The sequence below is a fragment of the Notechis scutatus genome, chromosome Z (assembly GCF_049901735.1).
Source record: "Notechis scutatus isolate UNSWTSFEM ecotype Mainland chromosome Z, rNotScu1.2, whole genome shotgun sequence".
NCBI classification, from domain to species: domain Eukaryota; kingdom Metazoa; phylum Chordata; class Lepidosauria; order Squamata; family Elapidae; genus Notechis; species Notechis scutatus.
The window spans coordinates 7,205,620-7,221,102 of record NC_142025.1 but is presented as its reverse complement, the minus strand read 5'-3'; the positions used below and the strand labels follow the sequence as shown (position 1 = coordinate 7,221,102).

Sequence of the window (15,483 nt, the reverse complement as noted above, 5' to 3'; positions counted from 1 at the left end):
AAAAATGTTAATGTATTGTGTGCAGCACTTGTAATACTACCTTTGCTTTCTTCATAGGCAAATCATCTTTGACCATTCAATTTGTGGAGGGCCAATTTGTTGATTCCTATGATCCTACCATAGAGAACAGTAAGTAATTCTGAACTCTGCAGAAATCAGAAGAATTGTCAACAATTTTACAGTTTCTGAATCTTGTTTTTTTTTTTAATCTTTTGTCAAAAATATGCATTTAACTTTCCCCTAAACATTTGGCTATTTTAAGATTAAATGTTCAATAAAGACAAAAAATATTCTATGTATATTATATACACATACACTATATTATAGTAATGCTTATATAGCCAACTCTGTGGCATTTAATCATTTTTCTCATTCCTTAAAAATAAAATAAAACAGCTACAAAAAACCCATTGCTGTCATTTGGCTGCAGCAATTTTTCTAGAACAGTCTTCCTACTTTCCAAGCAATGCACCATTTTAATTCATCCTCTGCAGGCAGCTTTCTTAACTAACCTTAGTGGTCTTTTCATTGCAAAAGGCCCTTCCTGGGAGCCACCTCCATATATTCTTACAATTTAATCCATACATAAGATAAAGCCATGCTCAATTAATTATGGAATTCCTAGTATTGTAATATATTTAATATTGTTTTTGATTATTTTTCAGAATATGGTTCAAGTTAAGATTCAGTAGTTTTAACATTGTTTACATTAAATGTTAACCTGTCTTTGCCCAAATTGTACATCAATAATATTCTAGAATTTTATATTATTAAATATATCAGAGAAATCCCTGCAGTTTTGTTTGTGTCCTTCCAAGGTACCTTGTCCACAAATGAAGGCAAATATATGTTGCAAGATCCAATCTGGGTCAGTCACTGGGAGCAAAGGTTTACTCTTCTGAGCTTTGAGCCTCCTGCTGGAGCCCATCTCCAGGGGATTTTTCTGTTAGAGAAGTTCCCTGAAGATGGGTTCCTGCAAGAATCCGAAAGCTCGGAAGAGTAAATCTCCAGTCCCTGTTATTGACCCAGATTGGATCTTGTACTTTGTCTCCCTTTCAAAAAGGGTATCTGAAGATTTTCTTATGAAATGTCAATCAGTTCTAGCCATCTATTCCCACACATCCACAAATGCATCCACACTCATGCTGAGTGTGCCGGAAATTAGGCCCCATAGGCGAATCACAATACGGTTTATTTATTTATTTCTCAGAAAAAAATGTTATTGTACTTAGGAATGTTCAAAGTCACATGCCAAATGAGAAAGGAAGTGTTTAGAAGCAAATGACAACCAAATAATTTATAGTTTAATTCATGTAATAAATTATCTGTGGGGCCTGACTTTTGGTATACCCCCTATAGGCAGGTGCGCACCCAGACACACAAAACCATGCATACATACACCGTATGTGTGTGTACAGTATACACATAGACAATACTATGCCACATGGTTTTAGTTACCATTCCTGAAGGTTATTTAATCTTATTTCAAAAATATAGGTGTGAACACTATTTCTCATATTTAACACTCCATTATAGATGAGAAATGTTCTACAATGTGTTGGTCTGTATTAAATATTAATTGTAATAATTTTAGGAAACTAGGTCAATTTTTGCATTTTTCTGTTTCTTTCCTCCCTTGTGTTTGGATTTGAAACATTTGCAAATATGATTGTTGTCTGTAAATCATAAATATATTTAGAAGTAACAAAGTGAAATCTCAATCCTCCATGAGGACTATAAAATGTCTGAGATTTACAAAGTTCTGCAGTTATCTAGTGCAGCAAATCTAGTTCAACTGTATTCAAAATATATTCATTCATAAACCTTTGAGACTTCATTCTGTATGTATACTGTGAAATACACCAAATTCAATTTGGTAGCTTAAAATTCAATTTTGTAATCATGGCATCCTTCAAACGCTGAAAGATGAATTTGATCTGAAGTCTGTTGCAAAGTACAGTATTGATAAACTATCCTATGGTGTGCTGATCTGTATACTGTATTGTTGCCAGGAAGCTTGTGAAACCTCGGTGGAAAAATTCCCCAGTGCTCCTGTTTTGACTCAAATTCTGAGACCTTGGTGGAAAAATTCCTCAATCTTCCTGTTTTGACTATAAATTTTGAGGCTTTGGAAAAAAATTTTTTTTTCCCAGGGCTTCTGTTTGGATTCAAATTAGCCTTGCAGCTGGACCTTCCCTGCATAAAAGTCCTCAGAACAGTTGCCTTGGTATAGCGGCAGCTAATTCTTCAGCAATGAATGTTTAACAAGGTGTTTTGCATTTACCAACTCTGAAATTTTATCCACCCCACATTACTGCTGATAGAATAGCCACTGTTTATATTTGGAATGATTTGGATGGCATTAGAAAAATAAATAAGATAAATAAATAAATTATACAGATCATTTCAACACATTTTTTTTTATAAAAAAGAATTTGATTTACCGTATTTGCCGGCGTATAAGACGACTTTTTTGCCCTGAAAAAGATGCCTCCAATTGGGGGTCGTCTTATATGCCGGGTCGTCTTATACGCTCGGCAAATAGTAATTGGGAAGCACTGCAGCTGCCCGCGGCTGAGGCACTTTGCGCACCGTGGAAACGAATCCCGTGAAGCCGAAAGAGCAGCCAGCCTTCTCCCAGCTCCCAAGGAAACGAGGCTCGCACCGCCCGAGCTCCGCTGAGGTATCCGGCTGGGGCTGTCAGGAGTTGTTACCGCTGGCGCGGCTCCGCGCGGCTCCAGTCCCGCGTTGCCTCGGGAAGGGAAAGGCAAAAGCCGCGGCTCTTCCTTTTTGCCTTTCCCTTCCCGAGGCAACGCGGGACTGGAGCCGCGCGGAGCCGCGCCAGCGGTAACAACTCCTGACAGCCCCAGCCGGATACCTCAGCGGAGCCCGGGCGGTGCGAGCCTCGTTTCCTTGGGAGCTGGGAGAAGGCTGGCTGCTCCTTTCAGCTTCACGGGATTCGTTTCCACGGTGCACAAAAGTGCCTCAAAAAAAAAAAAGTGCAAAAGTGGAAGGCGTGCGGAAGAGGGGGCGAGTATATAACAAACTATATTTTGAGTGGAAATGTTGGGGGGTCGTCTTATACGCCGGGTCGTCTTATACGCCGGCATATACGGTATGTTAACAAAATGCTGGCTTCATCAAACATTCACTGTCAGTCTTGTATTCAGATAGTGCAAATCTTGACTTCTACCCACTGCAACAATTTCTGTTGCTTTCATGTGCTAAGCACTTTCACAAGATGATGGATATGCTAAGCTGCAGGTACTAAATTGGGGCAGGCAGCCTTAATGACAGCAGATACAGTTGTTCATGAATGGAATTTCAAATCTGGAAACCTGCTGCTACCAAACTTAATTAACTTTAAAGATTCTGATTGGTTAAGGAAATTAAATTCATGTGTAATCAACTACAATCTATTTAAATGCAGATAAGTAAAATTGAAAAGCAAGAGGCATATGAGAAACAAGTATATTAGTTTTAAGATTATTTTAATTTAGCAAATGTTAAAAAAAACATTTAATCAATTAAAATGTAATTACTTGAGTCAGCCCTTTGTTAAATATTGTTTATAATTTCCTAGATGAGAAGAACCATAAAATCCTGAAGTCCAGCCTCTTCTTGCAAGGAGGAGTTACAACTTTTTCCAATGCAGACTGCAATTTCTAAGCATAGTGTATGAGCAAATAGACTGTAAAGAGTAACTTTCTGCCTCTGTGAAAAAGCAAGAGTGTTTTTCATGGAGTCAAGTGCAGCTAAATAACCTTTATTTCATGTTCTTGAATGTACTTTGATATATTCTTGAATATACTTTAGTGGAAATATTGCACAGTGTAGTCCCCTTATATTGTTTTTGTCTCAATTTTCAAACTTTTAACATAGTTTCTAATTTTTGGGAAAATTATATATTATTATTATTATTTTTACAAAAATAATACATTTACTAGAACCAAACTTTTAAAATCCAACTGGGTTTTTGTTTTCTATTTGGCCTGTGCATCTTGGGTTAGTGTCCCCCCCATCTCTCCCCAACCCACCTCACAGGGTTGTTGTGAGGAAAATAGGAAAAGGAAGATATGTTTGGATATGTTTGCTGCTTTGAGTTTCTTATGAAATTAATAAAAGCAGGATATAAATAAAAAAATATTCTAATGGAAAAATTAAATATCTTATTAGCAAATCTGTTTTTCCATTATTATTATTATGTAAATCCATTCAGAGGCATCATAACTGAAGTTTTGGGGGATTGTGTGTGTGTGTGTGTGTGTATAAAATTTCTCATGATACCTAAAATAGTTTTACTAGCATGATTTCAATGAACTGTGCATCTGAAACATTGACATATTCTTATTTTTATTTGTCCAGCATTCACAAAGCTGATTACTGTCAATGGACAAGAATATCATCTTCAAGTGGTTGACACTGCTGGCCAGGTATTAGTTTGGGTTTAGTATCTTCAGATTGTACAGATACTTGTTGATGTCCTTGGAGAACTGAGTTATGGTCAAATAGGTCCCGTCTTTTTAGTGTTACCTTCTTCACACACATTATTGTAATATGAAGACTCCAGTGGTTAGGAGGCTGGAGTAGTACATGCTGGTCCCCCACCTCCCTTCCCAGCTGTCTCTTTCCATCCTTGTCTCTGTCACATTATTCCCTGGTTCTCCCTCTGTTGAGCATGAAGGTCTGAAGATCTGCAGTCCTGGAGAAGCGCAGGCGCCCTCTGCTTTTGTTCAATCAAGCATAGGTACGATGCTTCTTTAGATGTCTCTGCTAAATATGAGTTTGGGAAAGAAGGAGGTGAGTACATTAGGATTCATCTTTATCTCTGCCCTCCCCATTTTAACTTTCCAAGTTCACCAAGAACAAGAGGAAGAGCCACTATCAAGTCAATTCCTGAGGATTTATCCAACCCAGGTCCAGGGGAGAACCATAACCTAAGAAAATGTCTCACACAAGACCATCTGTAATTCTCAGATGGATAAAGGGAGAGGCAAGATTCTGTTGCCACCACCTTATAATATAAGTAGTATTGGCAAAGTTTGTCCCCAATCAAGAAAATGCTATGGTAAATGGCCCTATCTCTGAAAGGTGCTTGGACTGGCTAGGAAGGCAACCAAAATTGCTTTAGGACTTTAAAAATGTCTCATAATAAGCAGCAGGATTAAAATTCAAATCTTTGGAACTTAGACTGTTGTTTGGTCTGGCCTTTTGTAGAATACTATTTATGTCCATTCCGGATTTTGCTATAAACTAAAATCTGAAGGGTTTTTTTAAAACCTTTGTAATGCAGTTGAGCATGTACAAAGTTACTAAAGTAGTTTATCTAATTTTGCATTCTTAACAGCAAAAATATAAAATTGATAAAATGTAAATCTAGTAACGTAACAGTTTATTTTAATAGTCTTCTTGCAACTCAAGTTTAATATAGCAATTTAGAAATGCAAAGTTCAATTTTACCAAATTCCCATTTAGCATTTGTTAACATCATTGGTTATAAACTTGATTATATGGACATGCCATTTTCAGTAATATGCTTCTACGCCTTATATTTTCAACTGAATTTTTGCTGACCCTTGCACAGGCATTGAAATCTTCCAGCTATGCCTGCAATTTCAGGAATATAAGACAGAGCGGTGAAAAGATGTCAGTTTCTATACATTCATTTATGGTGTTCCAATGATGTGATGATTGTGTTTAATCTTAAGCATCAAAGATAAGTATGTGTTGATACAGATTTTTTAATGAAGCTTTATCTTCCAACAGGATGAATATTCCATATTTCCTCAGACCTATTCCATAGACATCAATGGTTACATTCTTGTTTACTCAGTCACTTCAATAAAAAGGTAAATTAAGTTCCTATATACTATACACTATTCAGGGGTCTTCAAACTTGACAGCTTTAAGTCTTGTGGACTTCAACTCCCAGAATTCCTTCTCTAGTCATGTTAGCTCAGGAATTCTGGGAGTTGAAGTCCATCAGTCTTAAACTTGCCAAGTTTGAAGACCCTTGCGCTATGTTGTCTAAATTTGAGCTGTTTTAATCTGAGCTTCAGTCTTTCCACAAAAATGAAAATTTATAGGCTGTGGTTGCTTTTATACACATTGAGGAGTTACAGATACATGAGCAAAATATATACAATAATGGAAGGCTTAAAATCAGAAGAGTTTAATTGTATTTTATGCTTTTCCCTCACACTGCCAGTTTCACCACTGTTCCTCAGCAATGTGAACCTACAAGGAAAAAAATATGTGGTCAGAGCAGTAATTACTATCTAATGTCAAAGCGACCTTTTAATAAAGCTAGGATATAAATTGAGTAAATGCTGTTAGTACAATTACAATCAGTTTTACAGTACATGTTTAAAGTTATGGGCATCTGAGATAGTCTAAATGCTAGTCTAAACACTGGGATTTCTAAACTGCATATGTGTGAGTTCAGAACAGTCTCAAGGTTATCCACTATTTTAGATAACATATTTAAAAATTAAACAATGGAACAAGTAAAAATATCCAATGATTATGCAGGAACTTGAAAAGGAACTTTTTCTGATTTGTTTCTCACACTTTGCCCTAGCAAACAAGGGGTGATAATTTATTCTAGTACAGTCCTGAATTCTCTAGTAAGTTGGCATTTGTTTTTTGTTTTGTCTTCTAAAGGAAAAACCTTGCTGCTTTCTCAAGGCAGCTAAAACTTGAGAAGCTAAATCCCATTACTCTAAATCTTAAAACTTTTTGCCTTCAGTTCGTTCTTGTATATATGGTTATATTGTGATGCTTCCAATCTACAGCTTCCTGATTGTGTGTGTAAAATAAGGCAGGCAAGCAGAGTTAAGACTCAGACAGACCTCCTTATTGGAGTTTGTGGCCCAGGATGTATATTATACAGGGCAACAAAGAACAAGTTTTTAATGGACCAAATAAACTCAGCTTCTGAATTGGTACTGAGGCCAACACTGGAAATTTCCTTTGCTGGAACTCTGCTTCATCTGATGGGGACTCAATTATCGCTTTCTCATATGTGTGTGTTCTTGGCTGCAGGGGATAGAAAATCTTTTAACTTTTGTTTTTTTTTAGTTTCCAAATTAATATGCTGAAAACTTTTGAGAAACTTCTTACATGCAAATGATCCTTTTTTTTATTAAAGCCCTTTCTTTCTGCAGTGGCTTTCAACAGATCTGTTTATGGTTTATTGATTTCAAAGATTAGTTTCATTAGGATGTTTTGCCCCCACAATAATTGATCTTGTGTGAAGCGGCCAAGTATATGTATCCTCTTTCCAACTGACCTTGATAGGGTTAGGGCTCACCACTCTTGCTTTGCAAGCCATTGCCTTCCCAACTCCTTGGATGCCCAGCCTTTCCAGGTGGCACGTTGGCATCCTCTCACAGAAACATAGAAAACTGATGACATAAAAAGATTTAGTGGTTCATCAAGTCTGTCCATTAAGTTGTTTTGTTGTTGTTGTTGTTGTTGTTTTCTTTTTAATTAATTTATTATTTTATTTTAATTTTTTAACATTTTGCATCCAATTAGAAATTCTAAATCTGTTTTTAACAAAAAATGCTGTGATTTTTTTGAAATCTTAGAAATATGTACGCCTAACTTATTAACATTTTTTGAATTAAAATGACTGAAATCTCATGAGGTTATGTGGCAGACCCTGGTTCTTGTAATATTGGATTGCTTCCTTTTATTTCATGGCATCCATAAACATCATATTACTTATCCCCATTTATACAGCACAGGTGGTCCTCAACTTATAACTCCCATCTCTAAGCAATACAGTTGTTAAGTAAGCTGCACCCAATTTTATAACCTTTTTTTGCCACAGTTGTTAAGTGAATCAACATGGTCATTAGGTGAATCATATAGTTGTTAAGTGAAACTGCCTCAACTGATTTGGCTTATCAGAAGCCAGCTGGAAGGTCGCAAATGGGGATCACAAGACCCCAGGATTCTACAATCATCATAAATACTTGCCAGTTCCAAGTGCCTAAATTTTGATCACGTGACAGTGAGGATGCTACAACAGCCGTTAAGTACAATAACTGATCCTAAGACCCCTTTTTAGTACTGTCTTAACTTTGAATGGTTGTTAAATGAATGATCAAAAATATATATACATACATATATACAGTCTTTTGCTTATCCTGAAATATATGTCTTGCACTTTGGTATTATTACCCTTTTCTGCTTTTCCTTTGTTCCCATCTGGGTTTCCTTTCTTGGCATTTTATTTCTTTGTTTTTATGTTTCTTGTATTGTTACTGATTTTTAATTTTATTAATGCTTTTAACAATTTGTAAACCCAGGGTTTCTGGGAATCAGGTAGCGTATATATTTTTAAAATAATAATGTAAACAACCTCCTTATTTTGAATATACAATCATTGTATTTAGTTGTTATGAGATTTTACCATTTAAAAAAAATCAAATTCATATGCAGCCCAATTAACATTTCTTGCCAAGGATAAATTGGGCTAAAGATTAATTGATAATTTCAAAATGCATCTCTATGAGAACGTTATCACGAGCAAGTTTTCACTATGTATGGACTAATTTTTTCCAGGTCTCGTTTGGTACTGGAGTGCCGGGTCACCAAATCTCTTTCTGCTCCAGACAACCCGCTGCCAGAAATGACCCAATCTCCCTGGAAGGTTTCAATTTGCTCTCTGGAAAGACAGAATGTTCCTTTCACAACCATCATTCTTATTTTTCACATTTATTTCTAGGCAAATAGACACTCTTAAGAATCATTTGATCTATTTAAAACTATTTGTAGACTGGGTAGAAATGTTACGAGTGCAACTTTGATTGTCAGATATAATGTCATCCTTTTATTTTGCAGTTTTGAAGTGATTAAAGTTATCCATGGCAAGTTACTGGACATGGTGGGAAAAGTCCAGTAAGTAGCAACATAGTCATTTTCATTCCATGATTCATTTTTAAAAATTTCTTTCTATTGTCTTATTCTATGAATTTGATTCTATTCTGAAATGAGTTGTATGTTTTTTCTTCCACAGGATTCCCATTATGCTGGTTGGGAATAAAAAAGACCTGCATATGGAACGGTACTGAATATTTCCTTTTAAACAGGAAGGTTCTACTGCAATCATGTTAAACTTAAAATGTAGTGCAATATTTAAGGGTCTAAATATTTTCATCTGATTCTTTTTCCTGGCCTTTATTTGCCTATTATTTGCTTGTAAACCCAACTAAGCTTGGATCATTGACCTATTTAGCTGAAGGCAAGTATTGTGGGCCGCCAAGGACATGCTATATTTATCCTACATTTATCACTTTTCCCAGGGTCTTAGGGTTATTCGGGTTCAATCTCACAGACTCTCGATGTAGCTGGTTAGATTAAGACCACATAAGAGGTTCAGGTTCACCCTTTGATTTTCACAGGATATGTAGGCGGTCTAGTGTTACCTAATTCTTGACTTGCTTTCTAGTTCTACAATGAATCCATGTGGCACTCGTGTTTGTGCATGCCCACACACTCTTACTCTCTTTGTAGGGCAAGCAGATGAAAATGTGCACTTGTGAGAATGAATATTTTTCTTACATTAAGGCTGAATCAGGGATAGATCTGAGGCAGTAGTACATTGACAGCTGTATTTGTTAGATCGTTCTGAGGTTTCATTTTCTCTTTGGGCAGTGTTTTATTGCCTTTTGCTCCTCTTTGCATGTTTTATCAAACATGAGATTTTCCCTGGCACATCATTTCATACATTACAATTATTATTGAAAATGTTATTTACATTCCTTGCCTCTTATTTAGGTTATTCTTAGGCACCAGGGTCTTTATTGCTACTGCTACATCTACCAGTACTACTCCATTGAGAATTTTGGCCAGTTTCATGGCTTTTCAAGATGCTTGCAGTAAGACGAATAATACGACATGTAGTTTTCTTCATTGGGCTGATAATGTGTATTGCAGCAATAAAACTGCAGAGGTTTCTCCCTGTCTCAGTTGCTTTCTCTAACCTGACATTATTCCTCAAATGCATTGGGATACCACTCCCATAATTTCTAGCAGTTGACTTGTTGGGTTCTATAAATCATCTAAGAATTCACCATATCTGGAAAAATTGGGCTAGCTGGAAAAGTCGCTTAATATCAGAGATATTTATACTTGCGTGTGTGTGTGTGTGGCTTGGGGCTGGGCTTTTTGAAGGGCTGCCTGTCCTCTGTTGCATCTACCTGGCTTACAGGATAAGAAGGCAAAGCTTGTTATGGATCCCATCAATGACGGGATGTACATATGGCGGGACCATGAAAAAGGCCCTTCTCCGTGTTGGCCCCTTCTCCATGAAACATAATCTCTCCCCCAAATTATGGTTTGCCCTCATCCAGTTGCTTTTCCAGAAGGCCCTAAAAACTTGGTCTTGTCAGTGGTCCTGGGAACCCTGAATGGAGACAGAGCTAATTAAAAAGCTGGTTTCATTGTGTTTTACTGTAGGGGGGTTGTATACATTTTTAATGCATTTTGATTACATGGTGGATTTTTAAAAAATGTTATTTACCCAACATATGTGTGAGTTGGGTAGCTACACAATTGTATTTGACTTAAATCACAACTGAGCTAAAAATTGCCATAGCTAAGACAGATGTTAGCATTGAGACAGATGTTCAATGAGTTTTGCCTCATGTTATGCCCTTTCTTGCCACAGTTGTTAAATGAATCACTTCAATTAAGTTAATAACACAACTGTTAAGTGAATCTGGCATCTGCTATTGATTTTGCTTGTCAGAAGGTCACAAAAGGTGGTTGCATGACCCCTGGGACCTCTGCAACTGTCCTAAATACGACCCAGTTGCCAAATGTCTGAATTTAGATAACATGACCATGGGGATGCTGAAACAGTTGTAGGTATGAAAACTGGTTATTAGTCACTTTATTCGGTGCCATTGGAACTGTCACTTAACAGTCATTAAATGAATGGTTGTAATTCAAAGACTACTTGTATAAATTTATTTAATAAATATTTAATGCATGAGCCAGAACTCCTAATTATGATAACAAATTCTTTTGTTGTTACCTCACATTTTTGAATATTCTTTTAGAAGAAAGATTCCCCAAATAATGACCCCTTCTGAACTAGTCAGTATAGGATTCTGTAAAATGTATGGCATTTCCCTAATGGGCCCAATTGGTTGTTCCAAAAATAACACACAGCAAATTGCTTGTGAAGCTGTTGTAATGTGCAATTGGAGATGGTGCCTAAGTTGTTACTACCAAGCATTTGTGATCATTTGTGAAGGTATAATGTCAGTCTATTACCTGAATATCCCTTTCCTTGCATATATACCATATTTTTCGCACTATAAGACACACACACACACCCCAAAAGTGGGTGGAAGTGTCTGTGCTTCTTACAGAGTGAATATTGCAGTGGGGGTAGGTGGATTGGTGCATTGCTGCTGGGAAACACTGGAGTTTTCGCTGCTGAGCAGCTGGTTGGCGTACAGGCTCCCAGAATACCGCCAATCAGTTGTTGTAGCTAGCGAGGATCACCACTGCAACTTCTGCCTATTGCCACCCATTTGCTGATCATCATCCATCCGTTTGCCGTGGTCCATTCACCGCCAGTGGGTGGTGGCGAATGGGCCATGGCAATTGGCAGTGAGCAGGTGGCGGTGAACGGGTGGCGATAGGCGGCAGTAAGTGATAGGCAGTGATCGGCAGCAAAGTCCCCCGGCAGTGGCAGCAGCTCAGCTCAGTTGAGCGGTGGTGGGCGCAATGGAGCGGAGCCCTGTTGAGCCACATGCTGGGGCTGCGATAATGTGCTGAAACTGACCTTGCTGTTTGCTGCAAGGACGCTAGCCAGATGAATACCGGATGGATGGTGGGAGGCAGAGGCAGATTATTTTTTTCTTGTTTTCCTCCTCTAAAGGTAATGTACATCTTATGGTCCGGAGCATCTTATAGACCGAAAAATACGGTTATATAACAATAAGAGTCCGTCCCTTCCCAACGATATGTGATTTGCATAACCCTGTAATGGAAATGACTGCAGATTGCTTTTTCCATGCAGTGTTGATCCCCATGGTCAAAATTCAGACGCTTGGCAATTGGCTCATATTTATGACGGGTGCAGTGTCTCTAGGTCATGTGATTCCCCTTTGGCGACCTTCTGACTGACAAGGCTAGAAAAATCATACACCAGGATTCTAGAGCCAAACTACCGTTGAACTTCCAAGTTAGCCAATGGCTCTTCTCCCTATTATGAGTCTCTCACAACAAATTGCCTTTTTCTCCACTCCAGGGTGATCAGCTATGAAGAAGGGAAAGCTTTAGCAGAATCATGGAATGCAGCTTTCCTGGAATCTTCTGCTAAGGAAAACCAGGTAACAAAATATATATATATATATTTTTTCAAATCCCATTATTGAAGTTGAGCAAGAGAGAAAGAATAACCTCAAGAGCCTGTAAAAATATTATTATAATTATTAAAACTTTTATGTCACTGAATTCTCAATAACTCTGGATAATAGCAACAGACCAGCTTTCAGCCTCATACAGTTTTGCACAACAATCCAGTCAGTTAGTTTATGGATGCACAGAAGGCAAAACAATTTGTGATTTATTTCATTTTTGAGGGGGTCATTTTGCTTCTATTTTTATTTATTTATTTTAGAAATGAATATATGCCACATGTTTTAAAAAATACTTACATCTATGTCATTAAAAGCTGTTTGTTTATTGCAGCAGCATTCTTATCTGGTCACATAAACTATTATTTGATTGCTTTCATAACCTGATGCTATTCCGCATCAGACATTTCACTGGAACAGATACAGGGAATCAACCATTTTCAAAATTTGTTAATATGTTGTTGGTAAACAAACAATTTGTTTTGTGATTCATGTTAGTCCTTTCTTCAGTGTTGCTTTTGTCTTTACAGTACTTTTAAGAAAGGAAACATTTTTAAACAGGCTTAAACAAAATTTTTGTCCTGGCATTTGGGATTCCTCTTTCCTTTCCTTCAACTCTCTCTTTTTCTTTTTCAATTCATTTCAAAGCTTGCTCTCTTCTTCCATTATTTCTCTAGCTGGAGCTGCTGGTTAATAGAGTATGTATGTGGGAGAGGAATTCTCCAAGTCAGTCTTTGTACAACTTGGTAATGGCCTTCTTTCAAGGGAAAATTCAAGACTGCCATTTATTTGACTCTTTCTGTCACAAATCACTAATATGTTACCCATTTCAGTCAGTGAGGCTATCGTGAAGCTGTTGCAGATATCTGAAACTGAATATAGCCACTTGATTCCAATTGCCTAAAACGTTTTTAAAAAAGGTAAAAGAGGATGTTAGGGTAAGAATCACTATTTTCCATGGCCTATCAGGGCAATTTAAACTAGAGTATGAGATGAAAAGTGATCATGAAGTGGAAGACTAGCTCAAGGGTGCCAAATCTTGGCAATTTTAAGACTTGTAAACTCCAGCTTCCAGAATTCTCCAGCCAGCATAGACCATTTTCAAATACACTGAAAAACATATTACTAGTTTTCCACTCAATCCCATGCAGCCTTAGGTCATGAGATTTGAACCTGGATTAATAATAATTATTAATAATTATATTGAACTCAGCAGCAGTAAAGTTTATGCCCTGGCCCAGTGGGTGAGACCAGCTATTGATAACATACTCAACAAATCACAAACCACTGGTTATCTATTAAGATGAGAATATATTTTCCTTGTTTCTAAACTCCTGATTCAGTAATAGGATTTTTTTCCCATCAAAATAATATTCCTGGAGTATTTTTCCTAAAGAGAAAGTGAATTGCAGATTTGAAATCTGTGTAGAAAAAATGTTGATTAGTTGTCGATATAGTTTAGGATTGTGCTAAAATAATATTCAGGAGAAATAAATTAACTAGCTCCTTTATGGACCATTTATATATAGAGAGAAATACGTTGATATGGTGAATTTGTTCATTTGATTTTAGATTTTAAAATGTCACATGAGACCCTATGTACATCTGGCCATAAACAAAACACAGTTCAATTACTTGTTGTATTACATTTTTAAGATGCCTAAGGGGGCATTTAAATCCATGGAACAAATTAGACAGGAAGCCCAATTCAAAATTACACCTTGTTGACAAATAATTCTTGCAATATAAAGAGGCAGGCTATTGGATTTGCTATTGGGTTAATTCAAAAATGTTGAAAGGTGGTTTCTCACCAAAAAAATTTGCGCTTCACAAATTACTGGTACCAATATTTTCTCCTAGAGCATTTTCTGGGCAACTGTTTCTTCTTCAGTCCCAATCCTTAAATACAATCCTTAATGCATGTTTTAAAAACCGTGGAGGCAAAAATTCTACTGAAAACCAACGGGCACGGTAAGAGGCAGCTTATTTTAATCAGGCTACAGAAGACTAGTACTGTGTAGAAAATGTGTAGTTCCTGGGTTGCTGCTCCTGTGTATTCCTTACTGTAGCTTTCCTCAACTTGGTGATTTCTGGATAGGCTAAGATTACATTTCTCTAAATACGCAACCAGAATCTCCAGGGCCTCTGTGACTTTCAAAGAACAGGTGCAGTACCTAATCCACCCCACTTAGCCACCAGCACTGGCACTGGATATTAATCATTGTTCTAACACAAAAGAAAGAACCCTGTACAATTGTGCATTGGGTTCTTAGAAGATCTCCTTCTGTTTCCTTCTTTCAGACTGCTGTGGACGTTTTCCGGAGGATAATTTTGGAAGCAGAGAAGATAGATGGAGGATCTTCACAAGGGAAATCGTCCTGCTCAATGATGTGATTGCACACTGGAGGCTCTAAAGTGGGGATATGTCTTTTATCTAAAGAAGCAAACTGCCTGTTCCCCTCACAGTGAAACTACGCTTTTTATTCTGTTAACTTGAACTATATACACTCAATTTGAGACTTTTCCCTTCTGATTATGTTAAAGTCTGACTCAGAAAGGCTTCATTTTCATTTTTAAATTTTAAGCAATCATATTTTCAATTTATATATTTCTTAATATTATGACCAAGAATTTATTGGCATTAATTTTTAAATGTAATTGGATTAGAATAATCATCCAGATGAAGCATATTGTTACACTACTAACTAGGCTTAAATATCAGTGTTTCTTTGTGTTCAATGTATACTTGTAAATAAAATACTGCAAATTAGGTGTGCCTCTTATTGAAGTTCTTTCAGGATTGCAGTTCTTTTCACATTGACAATGCTTTGCTTCGGTTTCCCAGGATAATACAATTCAGTGTGACATTTCTGAACTCTGATGGTATATGTCAAAGAGAAAATTCTCAAAGTAACTTAGAATCATAGGTCAGGAAGGGACTTTGGGGATCTTCTAATCCAATTCCCTGTCCAAGGCAGGAGATCTTATTGCATCCGGGACAAATGATTGTCCAATCTTTTCTTGAAGGTATTCCACTGATTAATTTTTCTCTCTGTTGGAATTTTTTCTCTATGTATGTCCCATTGACAAGTTTCTA

The 15,483-nt window shown here is 37.0% G+C and overlaps 1 protein-coding gene across 2 annotated transcripts in view; it reads left to right on the top strand.

Annotated features, from left to right (window-relative positions):
* The window catches only part of RHEB (Ras homolog, mTORC1 binding), a 31,950-nt gene extending 16,794 nt beyond the window's left edge, over positions 1-15,156 (top strand). The window contains exons 2-8 of one of the 2 annotated variants that reach the window (XM_026678940.2): positions 58-129; positions 4,366-4,433; positions 5,767-5,849; positions 8,854-8,910; positions 9,029-9,076; positions 12,278-12,359; positions 14,688-15,156. In XM_026678940.2, the coding sequence (XP_026534725.1) occupies positions 58-129; positions 4,366-4,433; positions 5,767-5,849; positions 8,854-8,910; positions 9,029-9,076; positions 12,278-12,359; positions 14,688-14,780 (503 nt within the window). In that variant the 3' untranslated portion in view covers positions 14,781-15,156. Of the gene's footprint in view, positions 1-57; positions 130-4,365; positions 4,437-5,766; positions 5,850-8,853; positions 8,911-9,028; positions 9,077-12,277; positions 12,360-14,687 lie in introns of both variants that reach the window. The other variant, XM_026678938.2, reaches the window with a different exon arrangement.
* The last annotated feature ends 327 nt before the right edge of the window (positions 15,157-15,483 follow it).